Genomic DNA, 15596 nt, shown 5'->3' with positions numbered 1-15596 from the left:
TTTGTGGTCATTTTGATGTGCTTATTTTCTTTTCGTGTTTGTGACGACTTCACACGGGTGGTTTAGCTAGGGATCTAGGATTGTACATCACCCATATATAAGTCTGTCCTGAGCCATTGTCAACCCCTGCCCCCCCGACACTTCACAATTCATGTGAGCTAAAGCAGGGTGTTTATTGTGTGTAAGGAAGACATCAGGAGTTGAGCTGGCACAGCAGTGCCACTCCTCGTCTGATCCAGTGCTCAGCCGGCACGTCGGTGTTGAGCGTCATGGCGATTACGTAGTTAGTGGAGTGTCCCGTGGTGGAGAGCGTGCCGCGGCGCTCGCTGGTCTTGTAGACGGGACACAGGAAGTTGCTCCTCTGGGGTACGTCCTGGCGCCTGAGGGGCTGCAGCCACATCTGGGGGGAAGATATGGGTGAAAAGGCAGCCTGGTGTACTGGGACGTGAGGAGCAGTACGTACAGAAGAGTGACAAAAAGAGGGGTGAAGTAGGGAGAAGAAAGCTGAATATTTAACCACTGGGTAATCAGTTGCACGAATGTTCCAGTCAGTTGTTCACTATTTGGGGCACATAAACTTTGACACAACTAAAAACCAGAGTGACTCAGTCCCTAAAGGCCATTAGCACCTTAACCCATTAGCAGCATTGCTAAAACAAAAGGGATAAACTGGGCCACTCCTCACAAAGCTAGTTTGTTGAGTTTCAGGCAAAGAAATGCTCCAATTCAATAAGGTGCTCCAACAGTATTAGCGTTTCAAAGCCAGCACTGCTGACTATGTTGTGATTTTGTCCCACAAATGATAAACAAATTTTTTATGAACTTCTTCTCTTGTCAAAAACTGATTTTGCTAATAAGTTCCCCTGAAATGTCTGAATATTAAAAAGCCGGTCTCGTGCATTATTCATAACCCCAGTATGCATTATGAGGGCAATCACCAAAAATATGAATACACCAATAGGAAACTTACAAAGCAATCCGTTCTGTTTTGTTTCAGAACTTCTGCACTTCTGCCACTAGCAATCTATTTTAATCTTTTACTTAATACAGTATTCAAACACCATATCGAGTCATAATTAAGAAATCCCTCAAAAACAAATGAGAAGCAGGAGAAAGAAAGACAGGAGAAGGGGGAACTTAATTCAAAGGCTCAGAGAGCCTTTGAACACAGCACCGTGAACACTCTTCACTTTATAGTCCACAGTTTGAAGTAGCTCCTCTCCCCGGAGCCCTGGGTATTGTGCTCTGATAAAAGGAGGCGCCTTGTAGTTACACAGCAAAATATAGATAAGATCATCTGTTTCCATACACCTGAGTCTGCAGATACATGCAGATACATATGTCCCTGGTCTCTCTCCTTTTGGAAATACAGAATGTTTCTGGTATCAGTAGTTCACTATTTTTCTGACAAAGTTTTACTTTCACTCCTTATGTTGTTATTATACTATTGTTATTATGTTGTTATTATTATTATTGGTGGCCAAGCAGCGAAATTGCGGAGCCACTTGTGTTTCTACCTTTTCTTATTCTTTTCTATTTTATTATTATAAATATATGTTATATATTATTATTATATCTTCTCCCATTGGAGTCTATGGCAGCCCCTAGAACAGTATGGTAAAAAGTTGTGAAATTTGGCACACTCTTTAAGGACAGTCCCCTCTTTATTTTCCTGTCTCCCCTTTGAGCACTCTAGCGCCACCAACGGGTCAAAGTTGGACGTAACTTTTGAACCGTATGGCCAATTTTCAAAAATGAGGTACCGTTGGATTCCCTGGAATTACATTTACATTTAGTCATTTAGCAGATGCTCTTATCCAGAGCGACTTACAGTAAGTACAGGGACATTCCCCTGAGACAAGTAGGGTGAAGTGCCTTGCCCAAGGACACAACGTAATTTGGCACAGCCAGGAATCGAACAGGCAACCTTCTGATTACTAGTCCGATTCCCTAACCGCTCAGCCACTTGACTCCCATATCAACATGACGTCAATTTTGTGTTATATAGATTTTCCACCATTTTGAATTTTAAGGAAACATCGCTTTTCCTCATTCAATTATTGTCAAACCTTCCCCAGAATTGGCACACATCATCGTCACATTGATTTTCAAAACCGTTTGTCCGGTACAGCCAATCAAAATCGGCAGCAAAGACACCAAACAGGAAGTTGAGTAATATTTCAGCAAATCCTTGAGAAATCAACTCCAAACTTGGTATGATGACTCGGAACCCTCTTCTGAGGATGTCCAAACAATTTGGTGTCATGTGATCACTGGGCGTGGCCGCAGGAAGCAAAAATGTTTTGGCCAATAACTGTTGATTTGTTTGCTTTTATTCAGTGATTCCTTTGTCTCATGATATCTTGGGACATCCTGTTTGTGACAAATGATAACTTGTGATAACAGCCGAATTGATGTGGCTGCCATTTTGAATTACTGAAAAAAAAAAAAAATTCTGCTACTCCTACAAAGTGAGTCCAATCGTCACCATATTTGCCAGATATTATCTTCAGACCAAGCCTCACAAAAGCTACCACATTTTTTTGATTTTTGAAACGGTTTGCCCGGTAAAGCCAATCAAAATGTGCCGTTAAGCCAGCAAACAGGAAGTTGGGTCGTATCTCAGCAAATCTTTGATGGATTCACACCAAACTTGCTGCGTGTACTCGTTACCCTCTTCTAAGGATATCTAAAATGTTTTTTATGGGTCATTTGACTGCTTGGCCACCTCATTGCTGCTTGCAGCTATATTTATAACAACAATTATTACACTTATTACACCTTTTCACTGTTATATCACTGTTATTTAGTTGTTATTACGCATTTATGCAACTTTTTACACAGCTTTTTTAAAGTTGTGTTTACACTATCATTACATTACATTTTGTTTATACTTATTACATTGTTAACATGTTGTTATTCAGTGTTATTATGTTGTTATTATATTGTAATTACACTATTATATGTACTTTCTACTTCTTACATTTTCAAACCAGGCTTGTTCAGTTTTAATCTGTATTTGGTGGCATGATCAAAACTATTTCTTGTCATTGCACACCTTTTTTTATTTCCTGGCTATCACGCACAACAAACGCAAGCTAGTCTACGAAGCTACCATGGAGCAAGGCAGAAGGCAACAAGAAGAATGGCTAATGTTATGGATGAGACAGAGGCAGTTAGCAATGTCGACATGACTGAGAATAGACATTCCTGATCACCCATGCCCACATATGAGGGAGATGTTTAAAGTTGTCGGCGTCATAAAGGATTCCTGGCGAATGTGCTGCGTGTCTATAGTGTATTTTTGTATTAATGTATTAATATGATGTGTCCAGTTACCAGCATGACTAGGGTTGCCAACTGGCCCTTATATTGGGCCTGATTGATTTGTCTCATACGTGACTTCCCATGTCCCGTTTATTGACTGCTACGCTGATCTTACCACTGACTGATACAACAACAACAGCAGCAGTGATGAACACAACACGTAAGAACGATCACCGACACCTATCATTATCCAATCATATCCAAGTAAAAGTGAAAATTCACAAATTTGTTGACCTTATGACAAATGGTTTGAAACTGTAAATTCACAAAACTAGGGTTAAAGTAGGTGGGTAATTGAAGGGGGGTTATAGTAGGTGGGTAATAGAAGGTGGGTTATGTTATGCAACCAGGGCAAATTAAGACCTTTTCTTCACGTGTTTGGGATCCCTCTGGTCATTCATATTATCACAGGACTTCATTTCAGAATCCATGGCTGGATATTATTTAGCTCAGACGGTGTGTTCATTCTCCCAGACGGTCTGTGTGTGATGTGTGTAATGTGTGGGTGTGTGCGTGCATGTGTGTGATGTGTGCGTGATGGGTGTGTGCGTGATGTGGTACCACAGGCATGGCATCATGCAGCACTTTGGGGTGAGACTCAGCGAGGAGCTTGCTGCTCCTGTCCCAGCGGGCTCCGTCCAGGTACAGACCTCGGATGTACACCCCTGAGACGACGAGAGGAACACAAGCACAGACCACACAGGCACACACAACACATTTACTCTTCATAGTAGTAGGTATCAAGTAGTTATGAAGAAACGTGTCAAACCATCTTTGTTTCTGACATATGTTGTCATGGGAGGCACACACACACAAGGTTGTCAGTGGCAAGCAATAGTAGAGGACGTAAGAGTGTGTCCCTCCTGGAGTAAGCAGCATCACGGCAGGCTGATGGCAGCAGTGGGGGACTGATGGGAATGTGACTCTAATGTGGATATTAGATTGAGTCTCCGAGAGCCTTACTCTGAGCACGGAGAGGGGCTGATGGTAGGAGGAGGTGGGGGGGGGGGGTGGGGGGGGGGGTACTAGGAGGGGGATGGGCTGACGCTAGGAGGGGGGGGGGTGCTGGTAGACTATATCTACTATCCCAGCCAGACTATGGCCAAATTCCAATACTCCCCCTTAACCCTTCCCCTTACCTCTTAGTTTTGCGCGTTCCCGTGAGAGCTAGTGGTGTCCCAATACTCCTTTTGAGCTAGGGGTAGGGCTAAGACTAAGGGGTATACACCCCTTAAAACCAAGTAAGATCGGGAGCCCACTTGAAACCTAGAGCTATGTGAATACTACGCGACCGGCAACAATGGCGGCCAGATCATCCAGGGAGTCCGATAAATGTAATATATTCGGCTTAATTAATTGATAAAAAAATTATGACAGTCTTGTTTTGTGTTATACACAGTCCTGAACATATATATTTGCAACCATTTTCCTAATTGAAACGTTTAAAAAAATTGCTAGTTTGGTATGCTAATGTTACAGTGCTGAATTGCACTGTAACATGTCCCGCATTTCTTTGGCTAGCATGTCTACCATTTTAAGTAAACTCCATTAGCAGCGAATTTCGTTTAATATCAGTGCATAGCACTACTTGCTTTGGAGATATCGATATGTGCTTGATGACGTACCTGTAACCAAGTGGTGTTCCATTTCTTAGGGATATGTAGCCCTTACCCCTCAGTTTCAAGGGCCAAGGGCTAGGGGTAAACTAAGGGCTAGGGGTAAGGGGAAGGGGTAAGGGGGAGTATTGGGATTCGGCCTATATCTACTATCTCTCTCACCATCATCAGGGGGATGGTGGTACTCTTTGTCTTCCAGCACCTGGAAGTCGAAGCCGAGCAGGTCGATGGGGATGGTGTGTTTGCGAGCATAGTTCTGCTGGCCGCCCGTCAGGAAGGCCTGGGTGAAGAAGAAACCAGACATCCAGAAGATTGCTGGCGTTCCCTCGTCATACCAGTCCTGGAAAAAAAGAAACATAGAAAAGGTGTTTTTACCAGAATCTGGTATTGGTTTAAGCCATTTCAAGGATTTCATGAACACGTGAACATTCCTCTTTAGTGGTATGGTTCTGCTTCAGAGTGAATGAGCTTTTAAGAAAAAGAGAATTTTTGTCACAATACTCTACTGAAGTATACGTGCACTTGAGATTGAAACGGTACTGTGCAAATAAGATTTTTGCTGTCACAAATTCAAGCCAATCACTGTCTAGTAATCTGCAAACAAACCCAGAATCTCCAGTGCAAAGCGAAAGTGGACTTGTTAGTAACTGGACTAAGGCTACACTATTTACCCCAAAATCCCACAATGCTACCAAAATCGTTGGATTTTATAGACATCGGCCACTCATGTCAACAACCTTGGATGTATCTGCATGTGGCATATCAGTGAGGAGTGGCAGAGCATTTTTGCGTAAAATAAAAAATCATTGTTAGGGGACTTGATTTACATTTATGCATTTAGCAGACACTTTTATCCAAGCGACTTCCAAGAGAGAGCTTTACAAAAGAGCATAGGTCACTGATCATAACAACAAGGTAGTCCCAAACATTGCAAGTAGCCAAAACATGAAGCATACATTGTGAAAAACTAAACAAGTGCCAAAGGAAAGACCCATAAGAGCATGCAGTTATACAAGTTACAAATTAAAACAACATGAACCCCAAAAAGTGCAAGACTGTGCCTGTAGAAGAACAATCAACAGTAGAATATTTCACAGCGAGTACAAGAGTTCATGAGTTCACTTTGTTATAACTAACCTACAAGAGCAACAAGTCTCTCAATAAGAGTCATTGTGATCCTGGGGGAAACTAACATCAGGTCCAATCAAGCAAGCATTCCTAAGTGCCGTTGAACTCCCGGAACAAGTGCGTCTTGAGTTGGGTTAGGGTTTGTCCTAACCCTAACACCCTATGAAGGTGCTGCCCGACCTCAGCTCTCACCAGAGCACTGACAGCTAACTGCCTCACCCTTCTTCACCAATTTCACTAAGTGTGAGTGTGTGTGTGTGTGTGTGTGTGTGAGAGAGAGAAAGAGAGAAAGCCTGGTACAGAGTGTGCCTGCTAGTCTGACTGTAGCAGCCTAACTCCAGAGTGTGTCTGCTAGTCTGACTGTAGCAGCCTAACTCCAGAGTGTGCCTGCTAGTCTGACTGTAGCAGCCTAACTCCAGAGTGTGTCTGCTAGTCTGACTGTAGCAGCCTAACTCCAGAGTGTGCCTGCTAGTCTGACTGTAGCAGCCTAACTCCAGAGTGTGTCTGCTAGTCTGACTGTAGCAGCCTAACTCCAGAGTGTGTCTGCTAGTCTGACTGTAGCAGCCTAACTCCAGAGTGTGTCTGCTAGTCTGACTGTAGCAGCCTAACTCCAGAGTGTGTCTGCTAGTCTGACTGTAGCAGCCTAACTCCAGAGTGTGCCTGCTAGTCTGACTGTAGCAGCCTAACTCCAGAGTGTGTCTGCTAGTCTGACTGTAGCAGCCTAACTCCAGAGTGTGCCTGCTAGTCTGACTGTAGCAGCCTAACTCCAGAGTGTGTCTGCATGCCAGACACAGCGGTCAGATGACCAGCTCATGATATATCTCATGATGGTTCTCCCCTAGCCGGCCAGGCTCTACATGCAGGATGTCATGTACATTTGATCCTGTGGTGTAATAAGAACCAGACCGATCAGTCCTCATCTCCACTTGAGTGAACAGTGAAGTCCTGGTGAGCACCAGGACACACACACACACACACCATCCAAAGAGCAGAGAGAGCAGAGAGAAGGAGCTAGTCATTAGCGGAACTAGCAGACTGCGAACTCATACGAGGGGGTCATTTGAGAAGATGGGGAAAGTACCGTATTTGCTCAATGCGTCTCTTTCAGAGTCCGCTAATGGTGCATGTCGAAGAGAGCTTGTTCACATTTCTTTGGCTGTCTATGCGAGGGGATTCGTTTTAATGAAAAAGTGTTGAAATATTCCTGTGCAGACCCCAACTGTTGCTTGGTTCCACCAGTGTAACTCAGCCCTAGTAACACTTGCATTTTTGTGCAATGTTAAGAAGTGTAATGTGAAACAATATGGAAATACACCATGTCCCGTAGAATCAATGTCTATTCATGCTACAGGTTGGCCTACCACATACATACCATATCTTTAGTATATACCTTTGAAGGTGTGTGTGTGTATGCTATGGGCCTGGACAGACATACCTGGAGGAATTTAAGCCTGTCCAAGAAGTCATTAATGTAGCTGCCAAGTGGTTTCAGGCTGGGATACGACCTCTTCATCCACATCCCAGGTATACGGCCCTTCAAAATGCTGTTTACCACCTCCTCCAGCTCTGCAGACATCACCACCAGGCCCTACACACACACACACACACACACACACACACACACGGAAAGACAAAGTCAGGAATACAATACTCTACATTTATTGGGCTGAAGGGGGCTCTGCTGGGGGAGGTGAAGGGGGCTCTGCTCGGGGAGCTGAAGGGGCCACTAAACTGTCTAGCTACCACCAGAACACCAACTGTCTAGCTACCACCAGAACACCAACTGTCTAGCTACCACCAGAACACCAACTGTCAAGCTACCACCAAAACACCAACTGTCTAGCTACCACCAGAACACCAACTGTCTAGCTACCACCAGAACACCAACTGTCTAGCTACCACCAGAACACCAACTGTCTAGCTACCACCAGAACACCAACTGTCTAGCTACCACCAAAACACCAACTGTCTAGCTACCACCAGAACACCAACTGTCTAGCTACCACCAGAACACCAACTGTCTAGCTACCACCAGAACACCAACTGTCAAGCTACCACCAAAACACCAACTGTCTAGCTACCACCAGAACACCAACTGTCTAGCTACCACCAGAACACCAACTGTCTAGCTACCACCAGAACACCAACTGTCTAGCTACCACCAGAACACCAACTGTCTAGCTACCACCAAAACACCAACTGTCTAGCTACCACCAGAACACCAACTGTCTAGCTACCACCAGAACACCAACTGTCTAGCTACCACCAGAACACCAACTGTCTAGCTACCACCAGAACACCAACTGTCTAGCTACCACCAGAACACCAACTGTCTATTTACCACCAGAACACCAACTGTCAAGCTACCACCAGAACACCAACTGTCTAGCTACCACCAGAACACCAACTGTCTAGCTACCACCAGAACACCAATTTTCTAGGTACCAACAGAACACCAAAGTGTAAAAAGACTCAAAAGTAATGACAAACTAAAGAGTATCTCCAGAGGCCATGTGGCCTGTGTACCTTGATGGCCTTCTGAATGTTGATGCAGGAGTCCCGGATGACTCTCAGCAGGTTGTTGAAGCGTCCCATCTCCTGCACCAGCACCGTGTTCATACTCTGGCTGTAGCTGGTGGGAAACCTCCGCAGGGACGCCTCAATGTCAAAGTCTGGTGGCAGCTTGCTCAGGACATCTGCTGCCACATCATACACCATGTCGTCTGACGACTTGGCGTCGCCCCCGGAGGAGCGCGACTGGTGGTGTTAGGGTTGAGGGTAGAGAGAGGGTAGAGGGTAGAGAGAAGAGAGAGGGTAGAGAGAGGGTAGATAAAGTGTAGAGGGTAGAGAGAAGAGAGAGGGTAGAGAGAGGGTAGATAAAGTGTAGAGGGTAGAGAGAAGAGAGAGGGTAGAGAGAGGGTATAGAGAGAGGGTAGAGAGAGGATAGAGGGTAGAGAGAGGGTACAGAGAGAGGGTACAACAAGAGGATAGAGGGTAGAGAGAGGGTACAGATAGTGTACAGAGAGAGGATAGTGGGTCGAGAGAGGGTAGAGAGAAGGTACAAAGAGAGGATAGAGGGTAGAGAGAGAGGATAGAGAGAGGATAGAGGGTAGAGAGGGTACAGAGAGAGGGTAGAGAGAGGGTAGTAGGGAGACAGTACATGAGCACATTTACATTTATTAATTTAGCAGACGCTTTTATCCAAAACGACTTCCAAGAGAGAGCTTTACAAAGTGCATAGGTCACTGATCATAAACAACGAGCCACAGAAACATTTTGGGTAGCCAAAACATGAGCAAACATTGTGATAAGCAAATAAGTGCCAATGGGAAGAAACATAAGAGCATGTAGTTAGACAAATTACAAATTAAACAACATGAACCTCAAAAGTGCAAGAGTGTACCTGTAGGAAAGCAAGCAACAATAATATAATTTACAGCGAGTACAAGTAGTTAAATCAGTTACAACTAACCAACAAGTGCAACAAGCGTCATTGTGTTCCTGGAGGAAATAAACTAACATCGGATTCAACAAATCTTTATTGAGTACCGCTGTTCTCCCGGAACAAGTGTGTGATACACACAGTGATACCCAGTCAAAGTGGACATGTCATTAATTCCTGACGTAAACACAAGTGGAGGCTGGTCATTTCTAGAGACACCCAGAGAACTCTATTGTTGCACAAAGAGTGGTTGCTGACAGGCAAAAACAGGGCTCCAAATCAATATAAATGTGATTTAGTTATCAAAGAAAGATCTACTGACCCACAGTCCTGTCTATACTGTTAATATACCCCTTATACCGTCTATACTGTCAACCCATTATACTGTATACACTATACTGTCTATATACACAATACTGTCCACTGGGGCAGACTCTAACGACAGAAAGCTCAAGGTGTCTTCAATTCCTAACGTTAATATTCTGCAACAGTGACAGAAACTCACTTTTAATCACTTTCATCGTCTCTTGACAATTTTTTCAACACAATTCATCCTGAATATCCCTTTCTGTATTTACTTAATCTCATTAATTTCACAATGAAGTGTCCGACTTAAGCAATAAGCCCCAAGAGGCCGTGGTTTACGCTGATTTTAGAACAGGTAAGCGGAGTTGTTAGGCACAACGCGAAGTGGAGTGCCGAAAACCCCCTTACCTGTTCTAAAATCAGCGTAAACCACGGACTCGCGGCGCTTATTGCTTTTCTAAAACTGTTACTACAAATATTTGATATGGTTTCATCAATAAAAACAATTAGAAACAAAATAGTTTAATAATAAACCGTCATTCTTCCGCTATTACTAAGTATAGTTCCTACATAAATCGTTGCCACGCAACATCCAGATGGACATCTTTGCCGTCTTTTTCAATTTGAAATATTCGATGCGCAGTAATATGGAATGTTAAAGAATGTTATGAGGACAACCTGTGAGGTTATGCTGGATTTTACAACGGCATGAAACGCGATATAGCCAATCACAATCAAGGATGGGAACAACCAGTTTTAGAATTTATATTCTGTCTCTAACCCTCTACAACTCAACCTCCTAATATCAACTCTGTGTAATCTTTTTGACAAATCAAACACATAAGACTTTAGCCACCTTTGAAGCTACAATTCACCTGTCCTCTTCCATAATCTCTACCTACTGGTGCCTGGCTCCAGACTGAGGCTGTTTTACCTGGTGTCTTACCTGCTGCTACTGACTTGCTGCTACTGACTTGCTGCTACTGACCTGCTGCTGTCTTACCTGCTGCTACTGACCTGCTGCTGTCTTACCTGCTGCTACTGACCTGCTGCTACTGACCTGCTGTCTTACCTGACCTGCTGCTACTGACCTGCTGCTACTGACATGCTGCTACTGACCTGCTGCTACTGACCTGCTGCTACTGACCTGCTGTCTTACCTGACCGGCTGCTACTGACCTGCTGCTACTGACCTGCTGCTACAGACCTGCTGCTACTGACCTGCTGCTACTGACCTGCTGCTACTGACCTGCTGTCTTACCTGCTGCTACTGACCTGCTGTCTTACCTGCTGCTACTGACCTGCTGCTACTGACCTGCTGTCTTACCTGCTGCTACTGACCTGCTGCTACTGACCTGCTGCTACTGACCTGCTGCTACTAACCTGCTGCTACTGACCTGCTGTCTTATCTGCTGCTACTGACCTGCTGCTTCTTACCTGCTGTCTTACCTGCTGCTACTGACCTGCTGTCTTACCTGCTGCTACTGACCTGCTGCTACTGACCTGCTGTCTTATCTGCTGCTACTGACCTGCTGCTACTGACCTGCTGTCTTACCTGCTGCTACTGACCTGCTGTCTTACCTGCTGCTACTGACCTGCTGCTACTGACCTGCTGCTACTGACCTGCTGCTACTGACCTGCTGTCTTACCTGCTGCTACTGACCTGCTGCTACTGACCTGCTGTCTTACCTGCTGCTACTGACCTGCTGCTTCTTACCTGCTGTCTTACCTGCTGCTACTGACCTGCTGCTACTGACCTGCTGCTACTGACCTGCTGTCTTACCTGCTGCTACTGACCTGCTGCTACTGACCTGCTGCCACTGAAACGCTCTCTGTGATGTACTTACTGTTAACTCTCCCTGCAAACACACACGTACAAATTATCAGTAAAAGAAGCTAAAAAAACAAGCATACTATCAAAATTCCACTTGTAAGGCTTGAGGCAAATAAACAAATATGAACAATTCCCTCGACTCACATCATTCATCCTAATGTACAATTCCTTAATTTGCAATATTTACCTACTCTTTGCTCTGTCACAAGCCAGTGATAATGAATAATCATTGGATAATGACACAGGGTTACAGTAGGAATGACAAATAGCTGTTTAATTCTGTGTGAAGCTTCTCTCTGTTTATTGGTCATTTAGACTAATGGTCCCGTATTAGCTGCTAATAAAGTTCACAGTTGACTGGAGCCATTATTAATCTTTGTGAGAGTAGCGCTAGGAATCAGCACCAGGCTTTGCTGAGTCCTAATTGTACGAAGCAATGCCTGGGAGGAACTCTTCTCACTCTTCTCTCTACATGAAACTGTCTGTCTTTCTTCATGCCTGAGGGTATTGCTATGTTCCATCCCTGAATACATGTTTTATTGTTTTTGTATGAGTGTTTCATGTTGATGTGTGTGGTTGTGTGTATGCAGGGGTGTGCACACTCTTAGCTTTTCAAAAATAAATCCCACATAAAACCATGCACTTGGAAAATGTTCAGTAAAGCCAAAAGTGCTTTAGTCAAATCTTAATCTCTCCTTGCTTTCCTCCTGGACTCCCCTGGCAGAAGTAACATGCTTCAGTCAGAGGGAAGGTTAGAACCGGAGCGCCCTCATGCAGAGCTACTCCTCAGGAACGAGGGGCTGGAAAGAAGCTAACCTGAGCCACCTGGAGAACATGGCACTAAGGTGGAGGATCAATGAGTTTTACCAAAGCCAGTGATAGTTTCACTTCATATCAAAGCTTAGTCTAGTAAGACAAACTAGCACATCTATTTCTATAGGCCACAGAAGGGAGTTTGTGTTCTTTCATCTTTGAAATAACGCTGTACAAACAGAATCAATATTTATGAGTTTTTTCCCCTTCTATAATTAATGTTGCATGGAATGGGAAGTAATCAAATATTCAAGTTTGGCAATATGTATACTATACACAAAACAGGCTAGAAACCTAAGAGATGGACATTTGCCTGGAAATTTGCACTTGAGAGTTGGACTCATTTGAGCATTTGGGACAGTGGGGGTGCCTCGGGTTTATTGTGTACATCAGGACCATAGGCAGCCGGGGCCTTTAGGAAGGCTGTTATTCTTACTTAGGAATCTGTTAAACATGTGCTAAACTACTACTATGACTGAGGGTCCATGTACAGCTGGCAAAACGTTACGTAAATATGCCTGCTTCACTAAAATGTCTTTCCTTATCTTGACACACTCAAGAGATCAAAATGTCATAATATTGACTGGTGACACTAAACAACTAATGAATGTTCTAAACCTTAGAACATCCTCGCCGGAATTAAACAGTGGGATACAAGTTGCTATATAATATCTGTGCACACCACAGTGGAGGTCGTCCCAGTAGCAGACAGGGTACCTGTGTGAGCAGGATACTGTCGAAGAGGAGCTGCGTCTCTGTTTGGTCCTTGGTGATGTCAGCATTGGCATTCATACCAAATATCTCCGGAGACGGATTGAGAGGAAGGGCCTTGGTGTAATCGATGTAGCTGTTATACTGCAACCAAGACACAAAACACCATGATGTGTTATACTGCAACCAAGACACAAAACACCATGATGTGTTATACTGTGTTATATAAACACCATGGGGGGCACGTTTTAAAGCAGCAAAAATACATTTAGTAATAAAGCCCTTTTCTATGACTGCTGACATTTATAATAATGACTATGTAAATCAAAGCTCATGAATAAAACATAGAAAGGTGGGGAAAATGCCAAATAAAATTGTGCATAGATTATACAAGTGCTGGCAAATAAATGAAATGGCAACACTGACAGAGGCCCGCTGTGCCTTGTTATAGAAGTTTCATCCCCTAATGACTTTTTAAAGATATCTCAGAAAGAGCATCAAACTTAAGAAAGTCAAACCTATTGACCTATTTCTACTTTGAAAGGGCAACTGCTGGATTCTGGTTCAGTTAAATCAAGTGACATCCGTGACTTTTTCTGATGTTTAAATCAATGTAGTTCGAACCTTCCAGGAAATATGTGCAGTACTTGGGTACTATAAGGTTGAGTCTAAACAGTTCTAATTCACATTCCATTAAGCTTTAACTGAGGTGTCTCATCATTAACCATGAGACAAGGCATCATGAAGAAAATGATGATGAATCTATCATGGATATAAGTGAGGTACATCTGTGCTAATGTAATAATGGGAATCAATGTTACATGTGAACATGCGTTAAGGTCTTCATGGCCGGTAGGGCAGCTTTAATCCCTACAGAAAAATGTAAGGAATATAACATTTACGCAAAACATTTATGAAAATCAGAGTTTAAAACAAAGACACTGACCCATGCAACATTTAAAGGCATTCAACCAGAAAAACAATATCTAATCTAATATAACAATATAACAATATGATATAACAATATCATATCTAATAAAATGACTGAAGACAAACTGAAGAAATAATTTATCTGACAGGTCTGTTTAGACTTGGGCCATTATCTAAAACAGATTCGCATGACAGATTGTCACGTATTAGATCTGGTCTCTTACATCCCCTTCTGCGGGTGCGTAGTAGAGGCCGCTGGGGTCAAACTTGTAGTCGTGGTCCTGGATGATCTTGGGGGTGTAGAAGATGGACAGGATTGTGCGCAGGGTGCGTCGGTCCCAGTCGTCCGTCACTCGACCTCCGTAGTTACATTCTCCTGTCATGTAGTGGATGGCGTCAAAGGGCACTTCCTGTGTGGAGGGGAGGCATCAGGAAGTAGTGCCTTAAGAACAAACTGACATTTACATCAGAGAAACCACCATTTTAATTTGTTTACGATTGCTAGTAAACACAGCACTCCTGAAATCATAAAGACTACTGCAGCAACATTGAATGCAGTCTGTCATTAAGTGACTGAACGTTGAGCCTTGGACAAAACACCTTTTTGTCATTCAATAATAGACTCACAATAAATACAATAATATACTTTTGAATGTTAATCTGGACTCCAGGACAAAAGAAAGGTTGAAGGATAGAGAAAACCTCTGCCTGTGGCATTTTGTAGAAGAGATTTGTCTTGCAAATGTTGGAGCTGAATCTTGGTTACAAAAGGGAAATGTCAACGCATTCAAATATGCTCTTGATCAGTTGTTTTGCCCCTTGTTTTTGAGGGAGGAAGACAGGCACAGTGGCGGTCCCAGTGGTTGGAAAATGTCAAGGGGTTTTGAATCTGGATGATGAAAGGGACTCTCGAGTGGAGAGACAGCCCTTGTGAATGTCAAAAAGTGTGAGTGTGTGTGTGTAGAAGCTGCCATACAGGGGTTTGTAAGGATGTGTGATTGAGAGAGAGAGAGAGAGAGAGAGAGAGAGAGAGGGAGAAAGACAGAGAGAGAGATAGAAACAGTGAGATATACTGTACAGTATATATTGTGGCAGACAGCAGGGAGAGGTGAGGGGAGTGGTGATTGAGGGACGTTATCAAGCAGCCTGTTGGATCCACCCCCGAGCCATGTAGGGACTTCCTGCAGAGCGATTCATTGATTGAGTGTTTGCATATAAGAAGGAGCGTGACCAGACACTGTGTTGTATGTGACGGATTACATATACATCTGCATTGAAATTGGTTTGTCATTGAGCTTGATGGTGTGGAGACCCCATCCCCTTAGCCTGCTACAATATATTAGAAGCAATGTTATAGAGGGCTTCACATAAACCTTCAAGGAAGACAAGGAAAAACTCCCAGAAAAACTTGAGGAAAAAAAATTGAAGAAACCTTGGGAGGAGTAATTCATTGAGGGATCCCCTCCTCCAGGGATGGTTGGTGAAAGAGC

At 43.7% G+C, this 15596-nt stretch overlaps 1 protein-coding gene across 6 annotated transcripts in view; it reads right to left on the bottom strand.

The window, feature by feature from the left end:
- Positions 1-2: 2 nt before the first annotated feature.
- The window catches only part of dnah7 (dynein, axonemal, heavy chain 7), a 90303-nt gene continuing 74709 nt past the window's right edge, over positions 3-15596 (bottom strand). For 2 of the 6 annotated variants that reach the window (XM_084688971.1, XM_084688972.1), the window contains exons 60-67: positions 14331-14516; positions 13183-13320; positions 11666-11677; positions 8598-8828; positions 7507-7659; positions 5106-5283; positions 3889-3992; positions 3-400 (exon numbers count right to left, since the gene is read on the bottom strand). In XM_084688971.1, coding sequence (XP_084545097.1) covers positions 194-400; positions 3889-3992; positions 5106-5283; positions 7507-7659; positions 8598-8828; positions 11666-11677; positions 13183-13320; positions 14331-14516 — 1209 coding nt within the window. In that variant the 3' untranslated portion in view covers positions 3-193. Of the gene's footprint in view, positions 401-3888; positions 3993-5105; positions 5284-7506; positions 7660-8597; positions 8829-8853; positions 11562-11629; positions 11678-13182; positions 13321-14330; positions 14517-15596 lie in introns of those variants that run through there. The other 4 variants (XM_084688973.1, XM_084688975.1, XM_084688974.1 and 1 more) reach the window with 4 other exon arrangements.

Source organism: Hypomesus nipponensis, chromosome 23 (genome assembly GCF_054491055.1).
Source record: "Hypomesus nipponensis isolate SF chromosome 23, ASM5449105v1, whole genome shotgun sequence".
Classification (NCBI taxonomy): domain Eukaryota; kingdom Metazoa; phylum Chordata; class Actinopteri; order Osmeriformes; family Osmeridae; genus Hypomesus; species Hypomesus nipponensis.
Note: the sequence above shows the minus strand (reverse complement) of the source record. Positions and strands in the feature narration are given on the sequence as shown.